Source organism: Ammospiza caudacuta, chromosome 2 (genome assembly GCF_027887145.1).
Source record: "Ammospiza caudacuta isolate bAmmCau1 chromosome 2, bAmmCau1.pri, whole genome shotgun sequence".
NCBI lineage: Eukaryota > Metazoa > Chordata > Aves > Passeriformes > Passerellidae > Ammospiza > Ammospiza caudacuta.
The window spans coordinates 89,174,222-89,193,370 of NC_080594.1; the positions used below are offsets into that span (position 1 = coordinate 89,174,222).

The window sequence follows — 19,149 nt, forward strand, 5'->3', positions numbered from 1 at the left end:
TCGGGTAAAATGGCTTTCACTTCTTGGTCTTCATGGAATTTGCCATGGCAGCATCTGAGTTGTGGGACTAGGTACTTTCCCAAAAAATGCCCCAGTACTGTCCTGACCTGACCTTATATCGAGACTAGATGTTTATACTCTATGCCTATTTTCTGTGACAACAAGAAACATGCTGGCAGGTATGGAGGGCTTGCTTTTGTACTCAGTATGATCCCACCTTGGGATATCACAGGATCAGGACCAAGGGTCCCTCCATAAAATGCATCTGTGCTACAGGTTAGACACAGCCTGGAGTGATCTATGGATTCCCATATCCAAAGGGTCTGCTCTTAAATCCCAACCTAAAACCATGCAGTAAAGACTCATGTCACACCTAGCAGCAAAAATTTTATTTTTTTTATTATGCGTTTTTTAAATCTCTGCATTGATTCACTACATTTGTTCACTTGTGATTTTAGACTAAATCTTTCAATCTAAATTATCTTCTTTTCTGTATTTCTTGTCTATCCATCATGACCCATAACTGTATCTTTCTCCAGAAAGCGCAGAGCGTAAACCACAGAGCCAGAGATTGGCATTTCCAGTCCTTGCTGGTAAGACCTACCCTACCACGAGGGAATAGGAAAATCCACAGAGGCGAACGTGCGTTGCAGCACACCGCTGCCAGGGCGTGTGTGGAGGTGGCAGTGCCGAATGTTTTCCATCCGAAATTTCATTTTTCTGGTTCCCACCTGTGGGGCTGTCCCAGGCACCACGGCCGCCACCAGCAGCGCCGGCGCACCAGACAGACGTGAAGAGCGGGGAGATGTTGTGTTGTGGCTTCCAGGCTCAGCACGGGGATGGGTATCAACGTGGCACACGGATTCAGGCAGAACGTGGAGTTTCGCCCTGAGTCAGCCGGTAAAAACTCCCACCAGCTGCGCTGGGGCACCGTGGATAAAGGCCCGCGCGCAGCGCCGACGCTTCAGCGGGAATTTTCTCTTTCCCCGCTCGAACCTCTTTCCCCGTCCCACACGCAACTCAGAGTCAAAAGCCGCCGCTAAGTGCGCTGCCGGCCGTGCTCGGCGGGCCGGGCCGGCGCTCGGGGCAGCCTGAGCGCGGAAGGGCCGCTCCCGTTTCCCGCTGCCCCGGCCCGGCCCGCGGCACGCCGGCCCCCGCATCCCCCGCGCCCGGCACGGGAGAGGCCCGCGGGAGGAGGGCTCGGTCCCCCGCCTGCCCACGTCCCCTCCCCGGCCAGCAGGAGGAGGAGAAAGCGAGAGAGGTCCCGACAGAGCGGCTGGGAGCGGGTTCGAGAGAGCCCTCCTCCCCCCGCCCGCCCCCGGAGGGGAAGAGGAAAGGAGAGCCGTGGCGGGCGGCGGACGATGATAACTTAGGGCCGTGCCTGCCGTGGGAGCTGCCCGCCCTGCCCGGGTAGGACACCGGGGCGGCAGCGATGTCCCAGGGCACGGCAGGAGGAGAGGGAGCGCCCCAGGTGCTGCCGGAGGGGAAGGAGAGGCAGAGGAAGAGGAGGCGGAGGAAGAAGAAGGAGAGTAAGACGCGGCTGGTGCGCTCCAGCCTGCTGTTACCTGAGGCCGAGCCGGAGAAGTCCAAGGGGACGGTCCTGGCCTGCAACCGGCTCAAGACCACCAAGTACACGGCATTGTCCTTCCTGCCCAAGAACCTCTTCGAGCAGTTCCACCGCCTGGCCAACGTCTACTTTGTGTTCATCGCCCTCCTCAACTTCGTGCCGGCCGTCAATGCCTTCCAGCCGGAGCTGGCCTTGGCCCCCGTGCTCTTCATCTTGGCGGTCACCGCCATCAAGGACCTGTGGGAGGACTACAGCCGCTACCGCTCCGACAAGGAGATCAACCACATGGAGTGCCTGGTGTACAGCAGGTGAGGCAGAGAGGGTGCGGGCAGGGCTCGGTGGCACACAGCGCCGGGGTCCCGTCTGGCGCCAGCTCTCACAGGGCACTGGGCAGCTCCATTGTGGAGGCCTTTCGTTTCCACTTTAAGTGCAAAGAAGCTCCCAGTTCTCGTGGAACTGGTGTCTCCCAACTCTTAACTCAGAACCGCGGGAGTTCATGCAGTCCTGTACCTACAGGTGGACGTGAATCCGCTCTGGCTGGTGGGGTCTGGCAGTAAATCACTTTATGCAAACACTTCCCAGTGTGTGCAGTAAATTACACTCGTGTATAGTTTCAGGCATTAGAACTCACGCAGTCTGCTATTAAATCTTCAATGAGTGAAGGAAGGATGGAGGCCAGAGGCTTCTGAATTTTCATTTAGGTGTGTGAGATTTCATGACATGAAATTAGTAAACCCAAACTTTGCCTTTCTAAAGAATGAGCCAGTCTTTCCATTGAACATTTACTTCTAAGTGAATGTTTTTTATATATCATCTCAAGTGTCATCATTCACTGTGACTGCTATTTCCCAGTGCTTCTGATGAAGCATTAGGTCATTTATGTCCCTCAGAATTAGTTTTTCTAATGATCAGGGCAATACATTTAGAGCACTGCCTTACTGTTTGTAAATCAGACTGAAATGACGTTTGCATCAACATTTATGTGCTTAGAAGCCAGCTTTACAAAACTTTTGTTTTGCTTTCATCCAAGTGCCAGTCATCTCCTAGTAGTCTAAGGCTAAGGTTTCCTGGGGAAAGAGAGAAGAATATATTTTCTGAGAAAGCAGATTCAGTTTCATTTCTGATGCTTCTAAGTCTAAAAGAAATTAAACACGTGCCAAGAAACTTACACTCAGATTCCACAGACTGCCTGGGAGGGTCTTCTGGGCTGACGTAAGCATGAGACAGAGAGCAACTCTCCTATTGCAAGAAAGGCATGAGAAAAAAAATACACTGAAAAAGAACTCAGAAAAGGCTGCTTTTCCGACATCAGCAGACTCAGCTTGTTATTTCACAAACTGGTATCATGTAAGAAATTTCACCCAGGGATATTCCTCCACCAGTAGATATGCATGCATGAAGACATAAGTAAAATGGCCTTATTTCTGTAAACTAAACCAAAAACAACCCAGATAAGTCACACATGTAGTTGCTGCCAACCTGTGCCTTTGCCTAGTGCCTTGCTTGTCTGTAGAACTCTGAACACTTCTGGTGTTGAGGAAGATTGATTGCGGAAGGTCTTGTAAGAGGCTATTTATGCAGAAGGTAAAACAGTGATAATAAGGATGGTTAATCTAACCTTTTCCAAACAAAATCAGCTTAGAAATGAGCTCTTGTGTTTCCTAGGTTGAAAAGCACTAAGTGCCCAGTGCAGAAGATGTTTAAAATATTAACAAACACCAGTACTGGGATATTAGTTCTGGAATGTTTTTCCCCCAGCGATTTTCCAATCCCTCTCTGCTGCCAAAAAGTAGACGTGACTATGAGAAGAGGTGTACCTTTGATGTTAACATCACTTGAGGTCTTTTGTGAGTCCCAGCTAAGTGCACTACCCTTTGTCATGCTTGTGCTTTTACAGAGTAAGCCAGAATTGTTCCTTTTACTGCAGAGTTCAGATTGCTGCTGAGTGACACTTACACAGATTAATTTGGGAGTGGTTTTCCTTTGCATTGGCATCAAAGGCCCATGTTGACCAAATCCCTGTGGGGCAGCAAACATGGAAGTGTGAGAGCTCTGTCACCTCTTCAGACACAGCTTTCTGGCTGGATGCAGAGCTGAATGGTGTGTGCAACAGAAGCATGGTCCCCAGCAGCAGCTCACCCATTTTCACCTTCCAGCAGTCCCTAGGGAAGGCTTCCCTCCCACAACTAAAAAATACAGTCAAAACATGCGGTTAAAGTAATTTGCTCACATGTTTTTAATCTGCCCACTTTTTATTCTTTTGTAGCTTTTTATAAACTTCACCAAGTCACCTTTTTAAACACCCTCCAGCTCCAGTGAGCGAGATGAGACTAGAAACTTGCTACTTCTGCAGATAAGAGCTAAGATTCTTGCAAACTCGTGTGACGGGGTACCAAGATTGAGAGATTTGTATCAAGGTCATTGAAGTTGCTGGGCGTGAGTTCAGAAAAGCTGTTTTCTTAGAGAGGTGTCATGCCAGGAGAAACACAAGGGATTGATCCTGATATTTTCTTTGTTTCCTTAGTCTCTTTGTTTCTGGAAGAATGTTGAAGCATGTCACGTAAGGAAGTAATAAATGACAGCTTTCTCATCAGATGGATTTAATGCTGATCCCTTATCAGTTTTACTACCAGACTGTCTCTCCCTCCCCCTACTTGCCACTTCCTTGTGGTAGGGGCAGACTTTGATGCAAATGCTGTCCTCGACAGAAATGCTGCTGTGGGTTAATGAACACTGCTGCAGTCCTGTGTTGCCCTAGCACTGTCAGGGAGCAGTAGCTCTTGCTGGTCAGCTGTTCATAGCTTGGAAAGAGGCCTTCTGCAAGATGGGATGTGTCTGAGTTCCAGGACTCTGTGCTGTGATGGGCTCCCTTTCCTGCCAGCCTTCCATACAGCTGCTAGAGCCCCCTCAAATACAGACTACAGCGTTCAGATGCACTGCAGCAAAATAACATTGAATTACAAGTCAGCAAGTGGAGACAGGGACTTTGGCTTCAGCAGTAGAGAAAAGCCCTCTGTTTCATGTTCCATGTTGTTTAGTCATCAAGTAAGGATTCAGGTTGGATACTGTGTGTTCTGCCATGTATCCTTTTTATGTATAATCCATACATGCTTTCCTGGCTGCTGAAGTACCTGTCCTGTGTTAGATACAGGCAGCTTTTAGTGATGCAAAAGCTACAGGACAGAGAGAATGCAGGGATAGGCAGAGCCTAGGGCAGCTCATCAGGAGGAGGTTCTACTTGACTCCATTAGTGTCCACTGCCTGGTGCTCTGGCACAGCCTGCACAGGCAGACCATGTCAAGAACTGGTCTGCTGGAAAATACTGTTCCCTACTCTGACTGCTTGACAGCTGGCCTTCTTCCTCCTGCCTGCCCCGTGGACTCAGATGACCCATTCTCATACAGCCACTCCAGAATCAATGACTCCGTGGCTCAGAGTTGGCAACACTTATGAGACAGCAAAACAGCAAAAGATGATGCAACCTAAAGTAAGAAATTGACGAGCAGTGCAGCTTGTTTTGACAGAAAGAAGACGTTTTCAGTTAGGAATCCTGGATGTTGTGGGGAGTGGAAAATAGCTCAGAAGATTGTTGCTTTCTAGAGTCAGATGGAAAGGGAAAAGACCTGATTCTTTGAATAAATTGAAAGAAGCTGTTGAGTTTGAATTGGCAGCTTATGTCGAGGAGTGAAACACACAGGAGAATTGCAGACTTGTGTTGCTCTGTGATGGACTTTGCAGTCTGTCTATAAGAGCAGGCAGAGTTTTGAGGAAGGTTTCTTAGCCAGGAGGAGCTAATAAAGCCTCTTTCCAGAGGCCTTTAGGGCGCCTCTCTCATATGGCGATACAGAGGAAATGAGGCACTTACTTTAGGAGGATGGCTTCACAGGTCACCTAGAATTTCAATTCTATACAGGTGCTTAAGCTAGGAATGCTGGATGACAGCCAGAACTCTTAGTTGATTTAAATGGAGGGAAGTTACAAAGGCATTAGGGCCTAGCCTGCAGAAAATTGTTTTTGCAAACCTTTGATTACCTTAGTCTCCTCTCTTTGTTCCTCTTCCTCATTTCTGTCACCCATGGATTGAGTTGAAGACTGGAGATTACAAATTTGCAATCCTAACAGTGAAATGTGTGTTACTATCTTGGACTAGGGAGGATGGAAGGGTGATGTTTTCTTTGCAGTTATGTCGTCCAGTGCTCACCGGCTCTCATTGGAGTTGTGCATGGCACATGTAAATGTCTACTGTTAAATATTTGCTAGAACTGAATTTGTCACTGGGGCAGAAGCTCTGATTTCAGCGTGCTGTTACAAAATATGGTATATGTTTACATGACATGTAAATAGAAGATGAATAGTGGTAACTACAATCACAACAAATAATGGCACTTGTCCATCATGGAATTACATTTTATTGCTGTCTCAGGGCTGTGCTGGTGAAATAATCTCTGCTAACATTTTTCTATGAGCCATATGTTCAAAACCAAAGGGTTTTGCTTTTTAAATCTATTCTTTAACTCTTGCTGTGTCCATCAGAGTACTGCTAAAGAGTGTGATTCCTCTACATACTGATCAGAGAGTGATAACTGTTTCTTGTATCAACCTGTAACTTAGAAAATCCATGAAAAATTGCAGTTTATGACCGGATACTTGTCACCCCTGAGGCGTGGAAAAAGTTTAATGGGGCATTCAGACAGCTGTCAAAGCAGGCTGTTTTACATAAAATATTAATTTTTTTCTGCAAAACTGAAGGGGTGGAGAGCAGAGAGTTTGATGTGGGCAACATTTCATATAATTTCAAAAATACAGTCCCTTCTTCCCTTTGCCAACCCAGCTGTGAAAGCAATTCCAGCCTTAGAGGAAAAGGATACAGTAGTATTACCAAATCCTCACGAATGCACTGTAGATCCCACTTGTGGCCTCAAAAATAGCCAGATGATGACTTGCTTGCAAGCACTTCACTCTAAGGTGCCTTATTTTGTTAGCAACACCAGTCAAATTAGGTTGTATCTCCTACTACTACTGTAGTCAAGAGCAGGTTCTTGTCCCTAAATGTGCTGGCAGATAAGACATTTCTCAGTAGAGGAAGCAACTTTGTCCCCTGTCAAAAACACAAATGTCACTAGATGTGATTCAAAAGGAAACTACCTGGGATTACTCAGTTTCCTTTGTGAGTGAATTTGGTGTACAAAGAGCTGAAAGCAGGAAGTAGTGGCCTGAATCTGAACACTGACTTGAGTGTTCCTTCCTTGAGTTTCAGAAAGATGCATCTCTGTTCATTTTACTGTGTCTTTGTGCTTAACTTCAGTTTGAGCTAGGATGGCAGTGAATAAACTCAGTGAGCGATGTAGTAGAGGCTCCTCTGTTAGACTGATAGGGAGCAGTTTTATTCTGCAGTAGAGTTTATCCAAGTAGCAAGGGATGTCTGTGCTAATCTTCAGAGATGTAGCCAGCTGGAATGCACAAGAGAACCCATCTCTCTGTCCAACTGTATGTATGCAGTTTATTTGCTGTTCAGTGTAGGGTAAATTTTTTAAGTGCCTGAGCTTCCTTATTGGAAAAGAGAAATGCTTGACTCTTGTTGCTAAGCTCTTTCATTTGTATTGGATGTCATGAAAGCTGTTGTAGGCTGTTTCACATGCCTCTGGCTGACTGCCAAAGAAGATGCTGTTAATCTCCCCTGAAAGACCTGGTGATGTCCCCAAATAAATTTTTGTTGTTACATGCTGCCTCTCCGGAGAGACACCATAATCTCTTGTGCTAAGCAGACCACAGCTCAGAATTATAGGTGGCTACCTTGTGTGCAGGTCTCCTTGCTGTTGTGTGTCTTTATTAACTTGAGATCATGATTATTGTTAGAGGTGGCCAAAGAATAGCAGCTCTATTTGATTCTGTCAGAGTGCATTTCCAAAGAGAGTACACAAGAGAAAAGAATTGCATGTACGGTTAAACTCTGCCTGGTATTGTGATTCCACCTTCCATGTGTCATGTAGTCAGCAGAACTGAAAACCAGAACTGAAACCCTTGACAGCCATGCAAAAATGAATATTTATGGAACTGCTTGCTAGCTAGCATGGCATAACTTAGCCAGGACATTCCTCTCACAAGCACATCAGTCCTCCAGAAGTAATAATTAGAGAAAGGAAGGTCCCTGTCACTGGGCAGGACTTTTACAGGTACCTGCTCCAGGCTTACACAACCCTCATGGTTGCTTACCTTGACACAGCACCAGGAGAAGTCCAAGTGCTGCATCTTCATGCTGTGTAATCCAGCATGCTTCTAATTTGTGGGGTACTTACTCTGTGCAAGAGCAGTCTCAGGGATATCTCTCGTGTTTCCCCACAGCACCAGGCCTTCTGGGAATGTGGTGCTTTTGCATATGGACACAGTAAGGTCAATGCAACTGAGAAGTCAAATGCGCAGCTTCAGGATTGCAGCCAGTTTGCAGGATTTATGCTGTGCAGGCTTGGTTTTAGCAATTGCATATATTGAAAGCAATGAAGTACATGAAAAGCAGAACAATTTCTTTCACTTCACTTAGTTGTGGAGGTGAACCAGTTTCCATGGCTTACCTTCAGCCTTAGTGTTCTTACTTTGGGAGTTGTCACTAATGTGGCTGTGGTAGCAGCCAGTCATGTTTGTACCCAGAAGAGATTCACAGCAGGAACTTGATTTGTACCCACCAGCACTGCCTCACTCTGTCTCACCAGAATGTGGAAGCAAGACAGATTCTCCATGCAGTGAACCAGGGAGAGTGCATTTCAGTGAATGGCATAAAGTGAGGAGCCTGCTAAAAACTGGGACAGTTGCCTCTCATGGGTAAATTTGGTAGTTGTGGGCAGAAGCTTCCTCTGTTGCACATCAAGCACAAAAGTTGACTCACTGCCAAAATTCAGCCACAATGAAAGCATACTTGTGAAAGATGCTAGCTTATAGCTTCTCCTAAGCAGGTGCTAGTGGTGGTGTGCAGGGGAGAAGAAATGCAAAGGAGGAGCATGAATAGCCCTAACATTGAGATCAACTGAGATAATGTACGTTTCCAAGTATATCTTTGATTCTGAAAAATCCGATAAAGCAAACCTCAGATTTAGTTGGAAATGACCTGTATGTTTCTGAGCTAATTGGTTTTATCTTTGCTGTCTGTACAGGAAGTGGGAGTGAGGGGGCTTCAAAGAGCTTACAGTGCCTGTCAGACGTGAGCTGAGAGGAGCATCTTTCTCTTTTTTACTCTTTCAAGGATGCAGATACACAGCCTGTCCATAACAGGCTAGCCACCCAGCTAATAGAGTGTTCTGTCCTGTGAGCTGCTGGGGATAATCTACCCCTTTGGAGCTGTCAAACTACCATCTAGTTCTTTGCTCCAACAGGAGCAGTATTTTAACTGTTTTGGAACAGTTGCAGGTGAACATCTCTGCCATGGTTAGCCCACATCCTGGGCTGGTTAAAGGACAGTCCTGAACTGGCAAGGCACGTGTTTTCAAGGGTAGGAAACATCTTCCATCTCCAGTGCTGTTTTGGCTGACCACAATTTCTCAAGAGTGACAAGTAGGCCACTCTTCAGTTCAGTGGCCAACATTTGCATCATGCCCAGTCATTTTATAAACCCAGACTCTGCTGGAGATTTATTTTAATAGGCATGGAGGTCACTTGTTTTGTTTTTATGTTCTGGTTGTCTGGAAATAGAGACCTACTTCAAGGAAGATTTTAACTCCTTGACTGATAACTGACTTCAGTTCTTACATGTTTGTGCTGTCACATCAACACTGAGTGTGTGAACACTATTGCAGAATATTTGGTATTTCTGTATTTTCCATGGAGGTTTTAGTTTTGAATTTTTGACTAAAAAGAGAAAGTCCACTCTGAAGTGACAGTTTTTGTAAGCAGAGGTCTTTTATCTTCGTGTATTATCTTATGCTTCATGGGCTTTTTCTGGGTCTCACAGCCATATACCTATATCCTCAGCTCCTGTCTGTTCACCTTCCCACCTTCCAGTAGCAACATGAATATGCCTGTTTGGGCCATGTTAGCTGATTTTGTGTGTTCACTAGCAAGTCACTGGGAAGGTTGTTGTGAAATCTCTCAAAATATTGATGCCAACACAGGAAGGTCAGAACAGCAATCACCTTAATACATCTGTGAGTATGTTCTCAATATCTAGACATGGAATAAGATGCCTCAGAATATTTGCCAGTGAAGAAATTTTGAAATTTTAGCAGGCAGATTATCAGCCAAACACTTAGATATGCAGAAAGTTCATTAACTATGTTAGAAAGATGTAACCTGTTTTGAATAAAGTATAATCCTTCTAAGTTTGATCCCGCAGTTGTAGTGCATTATTTTTGCATTGGCCTACACTTATATTTGGAGGTTTGGATGATTCTTGTATTTTCTTTTCCTCTCTTTTTAGGATTCCCGTGTTCTCATTGTCAGCTTCTCCTTGCTCTACTTCTCTCTGCTGTATAACTGTAGAGCTGTGAAGCTAAAGCCTGATCTTACACCCTTTACCAGAATAAAGACATATATTGGTTTTATCTGCATGTTTGAGAGCATGTAGATCTTTCTTCCTTCACAGTCCTAGGTTCCAGTTTTATCAGAGAAGCATGGACTGGCATACCTATATCCCAACAGAGCCACTGATTTGCATCTTGACTCTTCTGCAAATGCCAGTAGTTGCTTTCCCAGTAAACAGTAGTGAGCCAATGATTGTAACTCCCTTGCAAGAAGCCCTCTTAAGTGCTAATGACATTCTCTCTTACCTGACAAGGGTCTTTCCTAAAGAAATTTGTAATATTCTTTCTGGAACATGAGGTGAGATTTATGTCATGTGTCTTTTAGCTTAAAGATATAGGTCCCGTCTGACCACATCATCTACACTTGTGCCAAAATCCATGGAGAGCACAGAATGGTTTCAGGGAGGAAGGGGAAATCTTTCCAGCTTATTTGAGACACTTACCATAGGTAAGTTTGAATCATGAGGTTCTTACCACACTCCAGTGGTGATACAGGTGAAGCTGAACTTGATGGTCACTTACACAGCTAAGTTTAGGTGAGATGAATCCCATTAGTGAACTTAGAGGGAATAGATTTTGCTTCCTCTCAATTAACACTGCCTACGATTTTATGACTGTAGAAGAGTAAGTAGCTTATCCTACTCAATATACTTAATGATTTATTTAAGAACTATTATTTGAGAGTGGGTAAGTTCACCTGTCAGGTGAAGGGGCTAACCAAATATCCACTGTTTCATCTCCTGCCACGTTCTGCCTTCAGCAACAGCCATTTACTTATTGTTCGTACCCATAAAATCTATCACAGTGTTGAGAAACAATATAAGATTAGATGTTGTCAATGAATAATTTTCTTCTTTGAATGACCGATTATATTTGCATTTCTGCAATGTTTGGAGTTTTTCAGACTGTCCTCACAATGTAGGGAATCTTGGTATTTTGGGGATCTTACTTGTTCTTTGACTTCTAAAATGCAGAGAGGTGTTGTGTTTGACATAATCATGGATGCCACAAGAATGAAAGTGGGGCTTCATTGTCAGGTGTCTCATAAATATCAGATAAGGCTTTTGGGTTTGCCCAGTAGGTTCAGATGTTCAGACTTGCAGGTGATGTTGCTAGGTGATCAGGGGTTCAATCAGAGGGATCAATGGCGAAATTATTCTGCTAATTTTGAGTACTGCTGCCTTACCTGTGGTTACCAATTTCTATGCTGGAATTTCAGTCTCCATTTATATAGGAGCACAGGCTCTTGCAGACATACCATGGAGCCATATAAGAGGTGCAGTGGCATAAGACATCATGCCGCTGTTTGCTATCTTCAGAGTCCTGAAGTCTGTTCATCTAATTGCAGCATTTGACACTCTGCTCTTCCTGATCCTTTTCGGCTTAAATATCCTGAATCCTATCAGGTTTTTCTTACATATATCCCTCATTTATTTTCAGTGTAGTTCCCTGCGTGTCTGCTTTTTTTTGGATCCTGGCTGTGTGGAAGCTCTTCTTGCTGTCAGATCCTGTGGGAGCTTCTTAAATTCAGGCTCAACAGAAAAGCCTGAAGGCAGCCATCAGTCTAGCAGTGCTGATGTTCAGTCTGCTACATCCAGGTTCCAAGAGTCCAATTTAAAGTCTGTAATAGACTTTTAGGGACTGAACAATCCATGACATATCTTCAGTTTGAGGAATACCACTGTAGACTGATATCTGCCACAAAAGTGTGTGTGAGACCAGTAAGAGCAATCTGCACAGAATATTGCACTGCAGGACACCCAGACTGACAGTGTATCTCTGCATGTAGAGCTAACAAAGCTAGCTCTGAAATATAGTCTAGGTTGGAAACCAAACGACCTGTGGATTTTTTTTGTATTTGCAAAGTGTTTGGTTGTTAATGTGGTTTTTATTTTGTTGGTTTTGTGTGTGTGTTTGTTTTTTCTTCCAGTTAATAAAAAGTAGAAATTATCATTTAATACCCCAGTTTCAAAACTGTTGAAGAATCAGCCTGATCTTTACCAATTTCACTAAAGATAAAACTAATGAGAAAACTTATGTCCAAAATACTTATATCCTTTTAAACAGCAGTACTGAAGAAGAATCTAGAATGGTTAATAGTGTTTTTGAAGCACGTACAGTCTCTAACTTTTGCTCTGCATTTAAGTGTAAGATTTCCCTAAAATTCCCTATGGTTGTTCTAAATTCAATCCTCCTTGGAATGCAGGGAGCAGAAAAGGGGGAGAGTTCCTGAGTTTATTTTCAATGGCATTTGGTTTGGCTCGGAGGATTTTTATAATGCTAATTTGGTCTTTCCATATTAATTCATGTTCTTCCTCTGCTGCTCCTAAATTGGAAACTTTCCATTTTACATCTGGCAGTCTTGTCCTTAGTTGTTTAACCTTTATGCTTTATCACTAGAAATAGCTGTTTTGTGCATGGAATTCAGCCTCTTAGTCATAATAACATTCCCTTCAGCTCTCCTATCTGGCAACTTCTAGAAAGATTTTCAAGTTTGAGTGGGTTTTTGTTTTGTTTTGGTTTGGTTTTTTAACCACTATTTGCATTTGCAGAAAGCATGCCTGAATTGGCAGTGCTGCACCCTAGCAAAAAGTTTCAAGCAAGAAAACTGCAAGGCATATTCTTTACCACTGGTAGGAAGTGTAGAAAGACAGCCAAATGTAGACACAGAAGTGGTCAAGACCTGTGATCCATGGTCCCTGCTAGTTGAGCAGTATTCATATTAGATGCAAACCTGATTGATGAGCACTTGGGAGCACAGTTTTTGTTTTTCCAGTTACTGAGCATACATGCCATATGCCCAGGATACATTTGGGATATCTCCTCATTGATGTCTAACTCCTTTCTGACCTGTACTCATGAGCTCCAGTTAGATTCCACAGTAGTTCATCCACCAAGAGCATAGACAATATGAAAACACAGTCAGTGGTTCTCAGTCAGTGTTTTCTGTAACTTTTATTACTGTGCTGTAATTACTTTACACCTTTGCATGGTTAATGGCAGCTCTAAAGCAATGTGCAATATGCACCAGGTATGTAGAAAGCTTTGTCTTTGCATCTCTGCCCAAGTCTAACTCAAATAAGAGGCAAAACCCAGAAGAAGAGGTTTGTCAAGTTCTTTTAAGTGTGACTTCTTACACAGCTGGTTACATGAGTGCTAGTTCTTAAAACTGTCAGCTGTGAAAGGTGTGTTTCTGCAGCACACATTGAGCACAAATCACAGCTGTCCCAGCTGGTGCATCTCAACACCCTCAGAGCCCCATGCAGAGGTGCTTGCTGCTCTGGAAGCAATTTGGGTCATTACTGCTGTCCTGTCTCTTAGCAGGGTTTGTCAGCTCAAATACAGCCAAGTTCACGTGACTAACATTTTCTGTGTGTGGATGGGGCACAGCTGGTGGGGACAACCCTGCACCTTCCTCTAATTTGTTGTCCTTAGACTGATAAAACCCAGCAAGAAAAAATTGCTCAGTAAATGCATATACACATTACATGACTCTGCTTAATTTGGAGAGGGTTATTTCAATTTAACTGTGAGCAAATGGATAGCAAACCATGTATCTGGCAGTTAATGCAGCACTATTTCCTTAATAACTTTGGATCAGAAAGTAAATTTTATGAAATAAAATCCTGTCAAACAGTCCTTTTCTTTTTAAGACACGCACAGATAATAAGTGTGATTTGCTGCATCAGCACATACCAAATTACCAGGAGACTGATGATTAAGGGTTGAAAAGCAAATGAAACAAGCTGGCTATAAGCTTAAGATATTCAAGTGAAGCAGATGTAAGCAAGTGCTACTGCAAGTTGTTATCCTTATATCATATTTCTGCCATTTTAATTCATTTTTACTGAGAACTTAAGTGGAAAAGCTGCTGTTAAATTCTTAGGAATGCAGCACAACATTCTTAGGAGTTTTATGAAGCTTCAAAAAAGTCGCCTGTTATTGTCACAGCAGCGTAGGCAGCTCATGTTCCATATAATATTTACCCTGCAAGAAGTCTGCAGGAGAACTCTATTTGAGCCATGAGTTTTCACCTCGCTTTCAGAAATAAGACACTTTTTGCAAGTCAGGCCTTCCTTATGATTTACAGGATAACGTTCCATGGCCTTAAACATCACTAGCTTTTATACTTGGTGTCTGTGTGCATCTGTCTCTATTGTAGGGGCAGTCCCTGGTGGTTAGTGGGGGGAACTCAGAGGCACATTCATTCCACCCTGCAGGTCTGCATGGGTGCTGCAGCAGGCTGCTGTGTTGGTGTGCACAGAATGCCTCTGATGAGATCTCTGAGCTGCTCAGCAAGCACTGACAGCCAGCATGAGGCAAGGAACGCCTTGGCACAGTCACACTGCTTGGAGAGGAAAGCTCGTGGCACAGCCCTTGGTTCAAAAGTCTCCAACTGGAGTTTCAGGATTGTTTTGCACCTCACAAGACTCTCTGAGCCTGGTTTACATGCACCAAGCAAGTAGAAATATTGAGGTTACAATGTTTACAGCTGTATATAGCGCTGTGAAATCAACAGTCCTTGGACTGAGAAAGTATTAAAAATATGATTGGAAGTTTAATAAGTCTTTAAATGGATATAAGTGTAGTCATAGTTTTTTCTCTGTAAGGAAGCAGAGGGTGTTTTTTAAACATCAGTCGGGTGCTTTACAACTGGGTAGGTACAAGAGAAAATGGCCAGGGTGACAGTTTTGCTGTCTTGTCAAGAGAAAATGTGGCTTCACACATAGCAAGTTAGCAGTTTGTATGCTGGGACAGCTGTATTTGTGCATAGCTGCGCTGTATCAAGGAGTCTCTGAGCAATAGACAGCAAACAGCCATGATAAAATAGCAGAGGTAGGTCTTTTTCCACAGGCCTTCAGTGTCCAGAAACTGATGGCTGAAATAACCAGTGTTTTTATGGTATTGAACATAGGCAACACACAACAGCCAAGAAATTGGAAATCCAATATTTTTGTCATATGCTGGGATTATTCTTTGGGCAGCTCAAACATTTGGTCCTGGTTTTACATTTCCAAGAGAGGCACTTTACTTCTGAAGTTGTGTTTTGAACTCTCCTGGCGCAGAGAGGGCTGATGGCTAACAAAGAGATCACTCTGCAGGGGTGGTACGGGCAGTCCTTAATTCAACCTGCTAGGAGAAGGAAGGACAGAGCCAAACTTCATGCATCAGTAGCACTGACTCTGTCTCCTGTTTCAAGTTATTAAAATAACACTTCAGTGGTTTTTTAAAAGGCATTTTCCTAAATGCTCTCTAATGCCCATAACAACTTTAGATGCTAGGAAGTAAATACTTTTTTGCTACCAGTAGATTTGTTTTGTTTTGTTTTGTTTTTCTACCACTTGGCAAGCACTGGTATTTAGGGGGTTTTGTATTTTGTTTTGGTTATTCTTCTACAATATTTTGGATGAACTAGGAATTAGCTTTCCTACCAACACCTTGCAGATACACACACACAAAATACTTTAACTTGCCAAAACAAGTTATTTTTTGCATCAGAATCCTTGAGTTTATTTTCTGCTTACATGTTTTCACAAACAGAATGCTTGTTCCCAGCTGCTGTGGGAAGAACAAGACATTGTATCTGCAAGATTGAAAAACCAGTGGCTTTTTAGTTAGTACTGTAGAGATCAGCTATGGAAGTTGAAGAAAAATATGCAAAATTTGATTATTACAAGGCCCCTTAAGGCCGATGTTAAGATAAACTAAAAGCTAAGGAAAAGACAAATGTGGTTCCAGCCTCTAATATCAGTAAAATTAATTCTTAATGCTTTATATCTGGGTCTTGAAATGAGCCCTGGGAGTAAACTAGGGCTCTGGGGTTTTGATTTACATCCAACCCTTGATTTCTTTTTTGATGGACACTTTTATATATCATGACAAATTACTTTCACCTCACAAGCACGTTAATTCTCCTTGCAGCAAGGTGGAAACATCACCTGTATGCAAAAATGAGAGGTCCCAAGGCAAGCTACATCCTCCCCCCAAGTTAGAGCTTCAAGGGCATCAGTGAATGAAGATGTGCTTACTGTTTCCTTCCTGTTACCCAGAACAATTTTAAGTAACACATTTGTGCAAGAAATGTTCCCTCCTGCCCCTTTTATCCTTTTCTTGTTTAGTCTGTCTTGCTGAATTGCTGAAAGGATTTGGCAATCATTTTTGGAAAAGGGACAGTGTTGAATCTTTAAGACACTTAAAGGGAGTTACCAGGTCTCCACTTGGGTCTTCAAAAGGCAAGTTGTATGACCTTTCCTGTGTGTTCCTGTGTGTCAAAGTCATAGTCCTCAAAATGGGAAAACTGTGATTTATTTCATAGAGTTTTTGCAGTTTGAGGCAGGACTTTTAAAAGAGGTCTTTGTTGTGATTTGATTTCCCTTAAAGCTGAATAAGAGTTCAGAGTTTTGACTTTCTCATTTCAGCAATATTCAAATCCTCTATCTTATGTGAAAATGTCTGGGGTTTTTTTTTATTTTTTTTATTTTTGGGTTGTGCTTTGATTTCACAACCATTTCAAATGGAGTAGCAAATAGGTTATGGGAAAATTACAGTTTCAGTTATAAAAAAATCTGTATCTACCATCTGTAAGGGCCAGATGAGCACCAACACTACTGTGGTAAATGGATTATCATTATTGTACTTCTCCCACAATCCTCAGGGAAACTCTGAAATAAAAAAAAAATTAAAAAGTCATTGTCAGGCAACCCAGAAAAAAGGGTGGGCATTTAGTTAAGACAAAGCAAAACATTTGGAGGTGCCATGTGCAGAAATAATCACTTTAGAAATGCCTCTTTACTGAAGAAATGTTACTGCACAATAACAGTTGCCAGCTGGTAGAGATGGAACACTTTGGAAGTGGAGGTGCAATTCAGAATAAAAACGTACGTACAGTAACAAATTACAGGCAGAAAGAGAGAATATTTCAAGTTCTCCATCATGTTCCTTAGCTACAAATAATCCTGTGAAATATTTGTTCCAAAGGTCAAATAAAAAAAGACTTGAAAGCAAAAAGGGTAATACTGAAACTGTCTCTAGAATGTTTATTCTGAAAATATTTCAGGAGTTGAGAAACTTTTCTCATGCAATTGTCTTACAGGTTTTAACTCTAGGTAATGAGGAGTTCTGCAAACACCCAGGCATGTGGATCGCTTATGCCTGAAAACAAGAGGGAGTGGTTTTGGAAAGCTTGTTTGAAGAAGGTGCTGATAAGTGAGGGAAACGCTAAGCCAAATTCAGTGTTCACTTACCTTCCCTAGGGTTGGACTGTGCGACAGTTTAAACTCCAAGATTGGATTAGACATTAAGGAGAGATTCTTTAAGGGTGGTGAGTCACTGGAACAGGTTGCCCAGAGCAGCTGTGGGTGCCCCATCTGTGGAAGTGTTCAAGGCCAGGTTGGATGGGGCTTTAAGCAATCTGGTTCTGTTGAAGGCATCCCTTCCCACAGTTGAGAGGTTGGACTAGACCGTCATTGAAGATCCCTTCCAGTCTAAACCATTCTCTAATTATATGCAGCAAAATAAATTACTTGAACGTGAATATCTGCTCAGAGGGAAAGCTGGGATTCTCAGAAAGGGTGAGATTAAAGGATAAATTAGCCTCTGTATCCACCAGCCAAACTTTGTTTATACTGTTGAGGTTGCTTGGTGTTCTCTGAAACCACCTAGATCAACCTGAGATTTCTCTTGCAAGTCCTTAACCATTTGGATATTAGGCACCCAGTCCCACTAAACTTGTAGTCCTTCACACTGTCTTGGGCAAAAAGATGGTCATCTCCAGAGAGCTGTTGGTCCTATCCATCTTCTGCTAAGAAGAATCACCCACCAAAGGTGCCATCTGATGTGGAGACATCTAAGCAAGTAGGGCAGATGAGCTCCCTCACATCTGGACAGCTCAAATAAGGTGGAATGAAAACCTTGTGTCACCAGGGGGGTAGATGTGGATGTGCATAAAGGTGGTCTTAACAGGAGAATATTTTACCTTTATACTGATGATTAGAATATTGAATTATACTAACAGCCCATGCCCTGTTTGTTGTAAATATCAAACTTTGTTACCAGTCATCTATTTATCCTAAATATTAACAAGTTTTAGGCCTAATTTGTGCCATTCTATCACTTTATACAAGCTGGGATGTACAGATCTTCTCAATTAGCTGCAAGTATCACTGAGATGCTTAGTACTAAATCCTGTGCTCCATTAGAGGCCAAATTTTGTCAATACTCTTGTATTTTTGTTAGTGTACCTGCTGTTTTTCTAGAAGTTGTCATGCTTCATTTTTCACTGGATTGACCTCACTTTTCCTATCAAGTGTGATTGACGCTAGCAAACCGAGCAGCAAGAGCAGACCCAGCCTGGATCAGCATGGTGCCCAGGGAGCCCTCCAATGTCAGCCTCATGTTACTAGTGGATGGAACTTTTCTTGTTGTGTACCTCTGCCACCATTCTCATTGAAGAAACAGAGGCTTTCAAAAGCCATGAGCACATCTGAGTCCTACCAGTCCTGTAGAGTGGCTTTGGACTGTAGCAGTGCAGGTATGGAAGCTCTCAAATGCTGGGGCTCAGTAGTGTTTTTGTCTGTTCCTTTTCCCAGCTCTGACAGTCGGCCTGTGTGCTCTTGGAATCTCCTGAAATGCACCCAGCAGTAATTTTCCACCTGCATCTACACAAATCCCAGGAGATGCGGGAGGCATTACACACAGGTTCTGTGAAAGATAAAAACAACCTTGTTATCAGTAGCCTTGAAGTGCTGGATCTGTACTTCACGAGAAAAATGCTTGCACATAAAAAATAAGAGAAATCACAAACACCTCTGCTACCACTTATGCCAAGTAAGAGAGTAAATTTCCTGCTGTCTTCCATTTGGGACTGCAACTACTTCCAGTTTGGGGGCTGAACACTGCAAAGACTATGAGACAGTCACCTTATTTGATCCTATCCAGTTCAGCTATTTTGATTCATCTCAGCTAAGTTGCTGCCCCAGCACCCTTTTGTGCAATTTTGGAACATTGCAAATATAACAAGTGGATAGAATCTCATTTAGTGCATTCTACTGGGAAAAAAAACCCTGTACTCAATTA

The 19,149-nt window shown here is 43.1% G+C and overlaps 1 protein-coding gene across 1 annotated transcript in view; it reads left to right on the plus strand.

Moving 5' to 3' along the window:
* Positions 1–1,286: 1,286 nt before the first annotated feature.
* The window catches only part of ATP10A (ATPase phospholipid transporting 10A (putative)), a 108,836-nt gene continuing 90,973 nt past the window's right edge, over positions 1,287–19,149 (plus strand). The window contains exon 1 of the mRNA XM_058825077.1: positions 1,287–1,875. Coding sequence (XP_058681060.1) covers positions 1,433–1,875 — 443 coding nt within the window. The 5' untranslated portion in view covers positions 1,287–1,432. The remainder of the gene's footprint in view (positions 1,876–19,149) is intronic.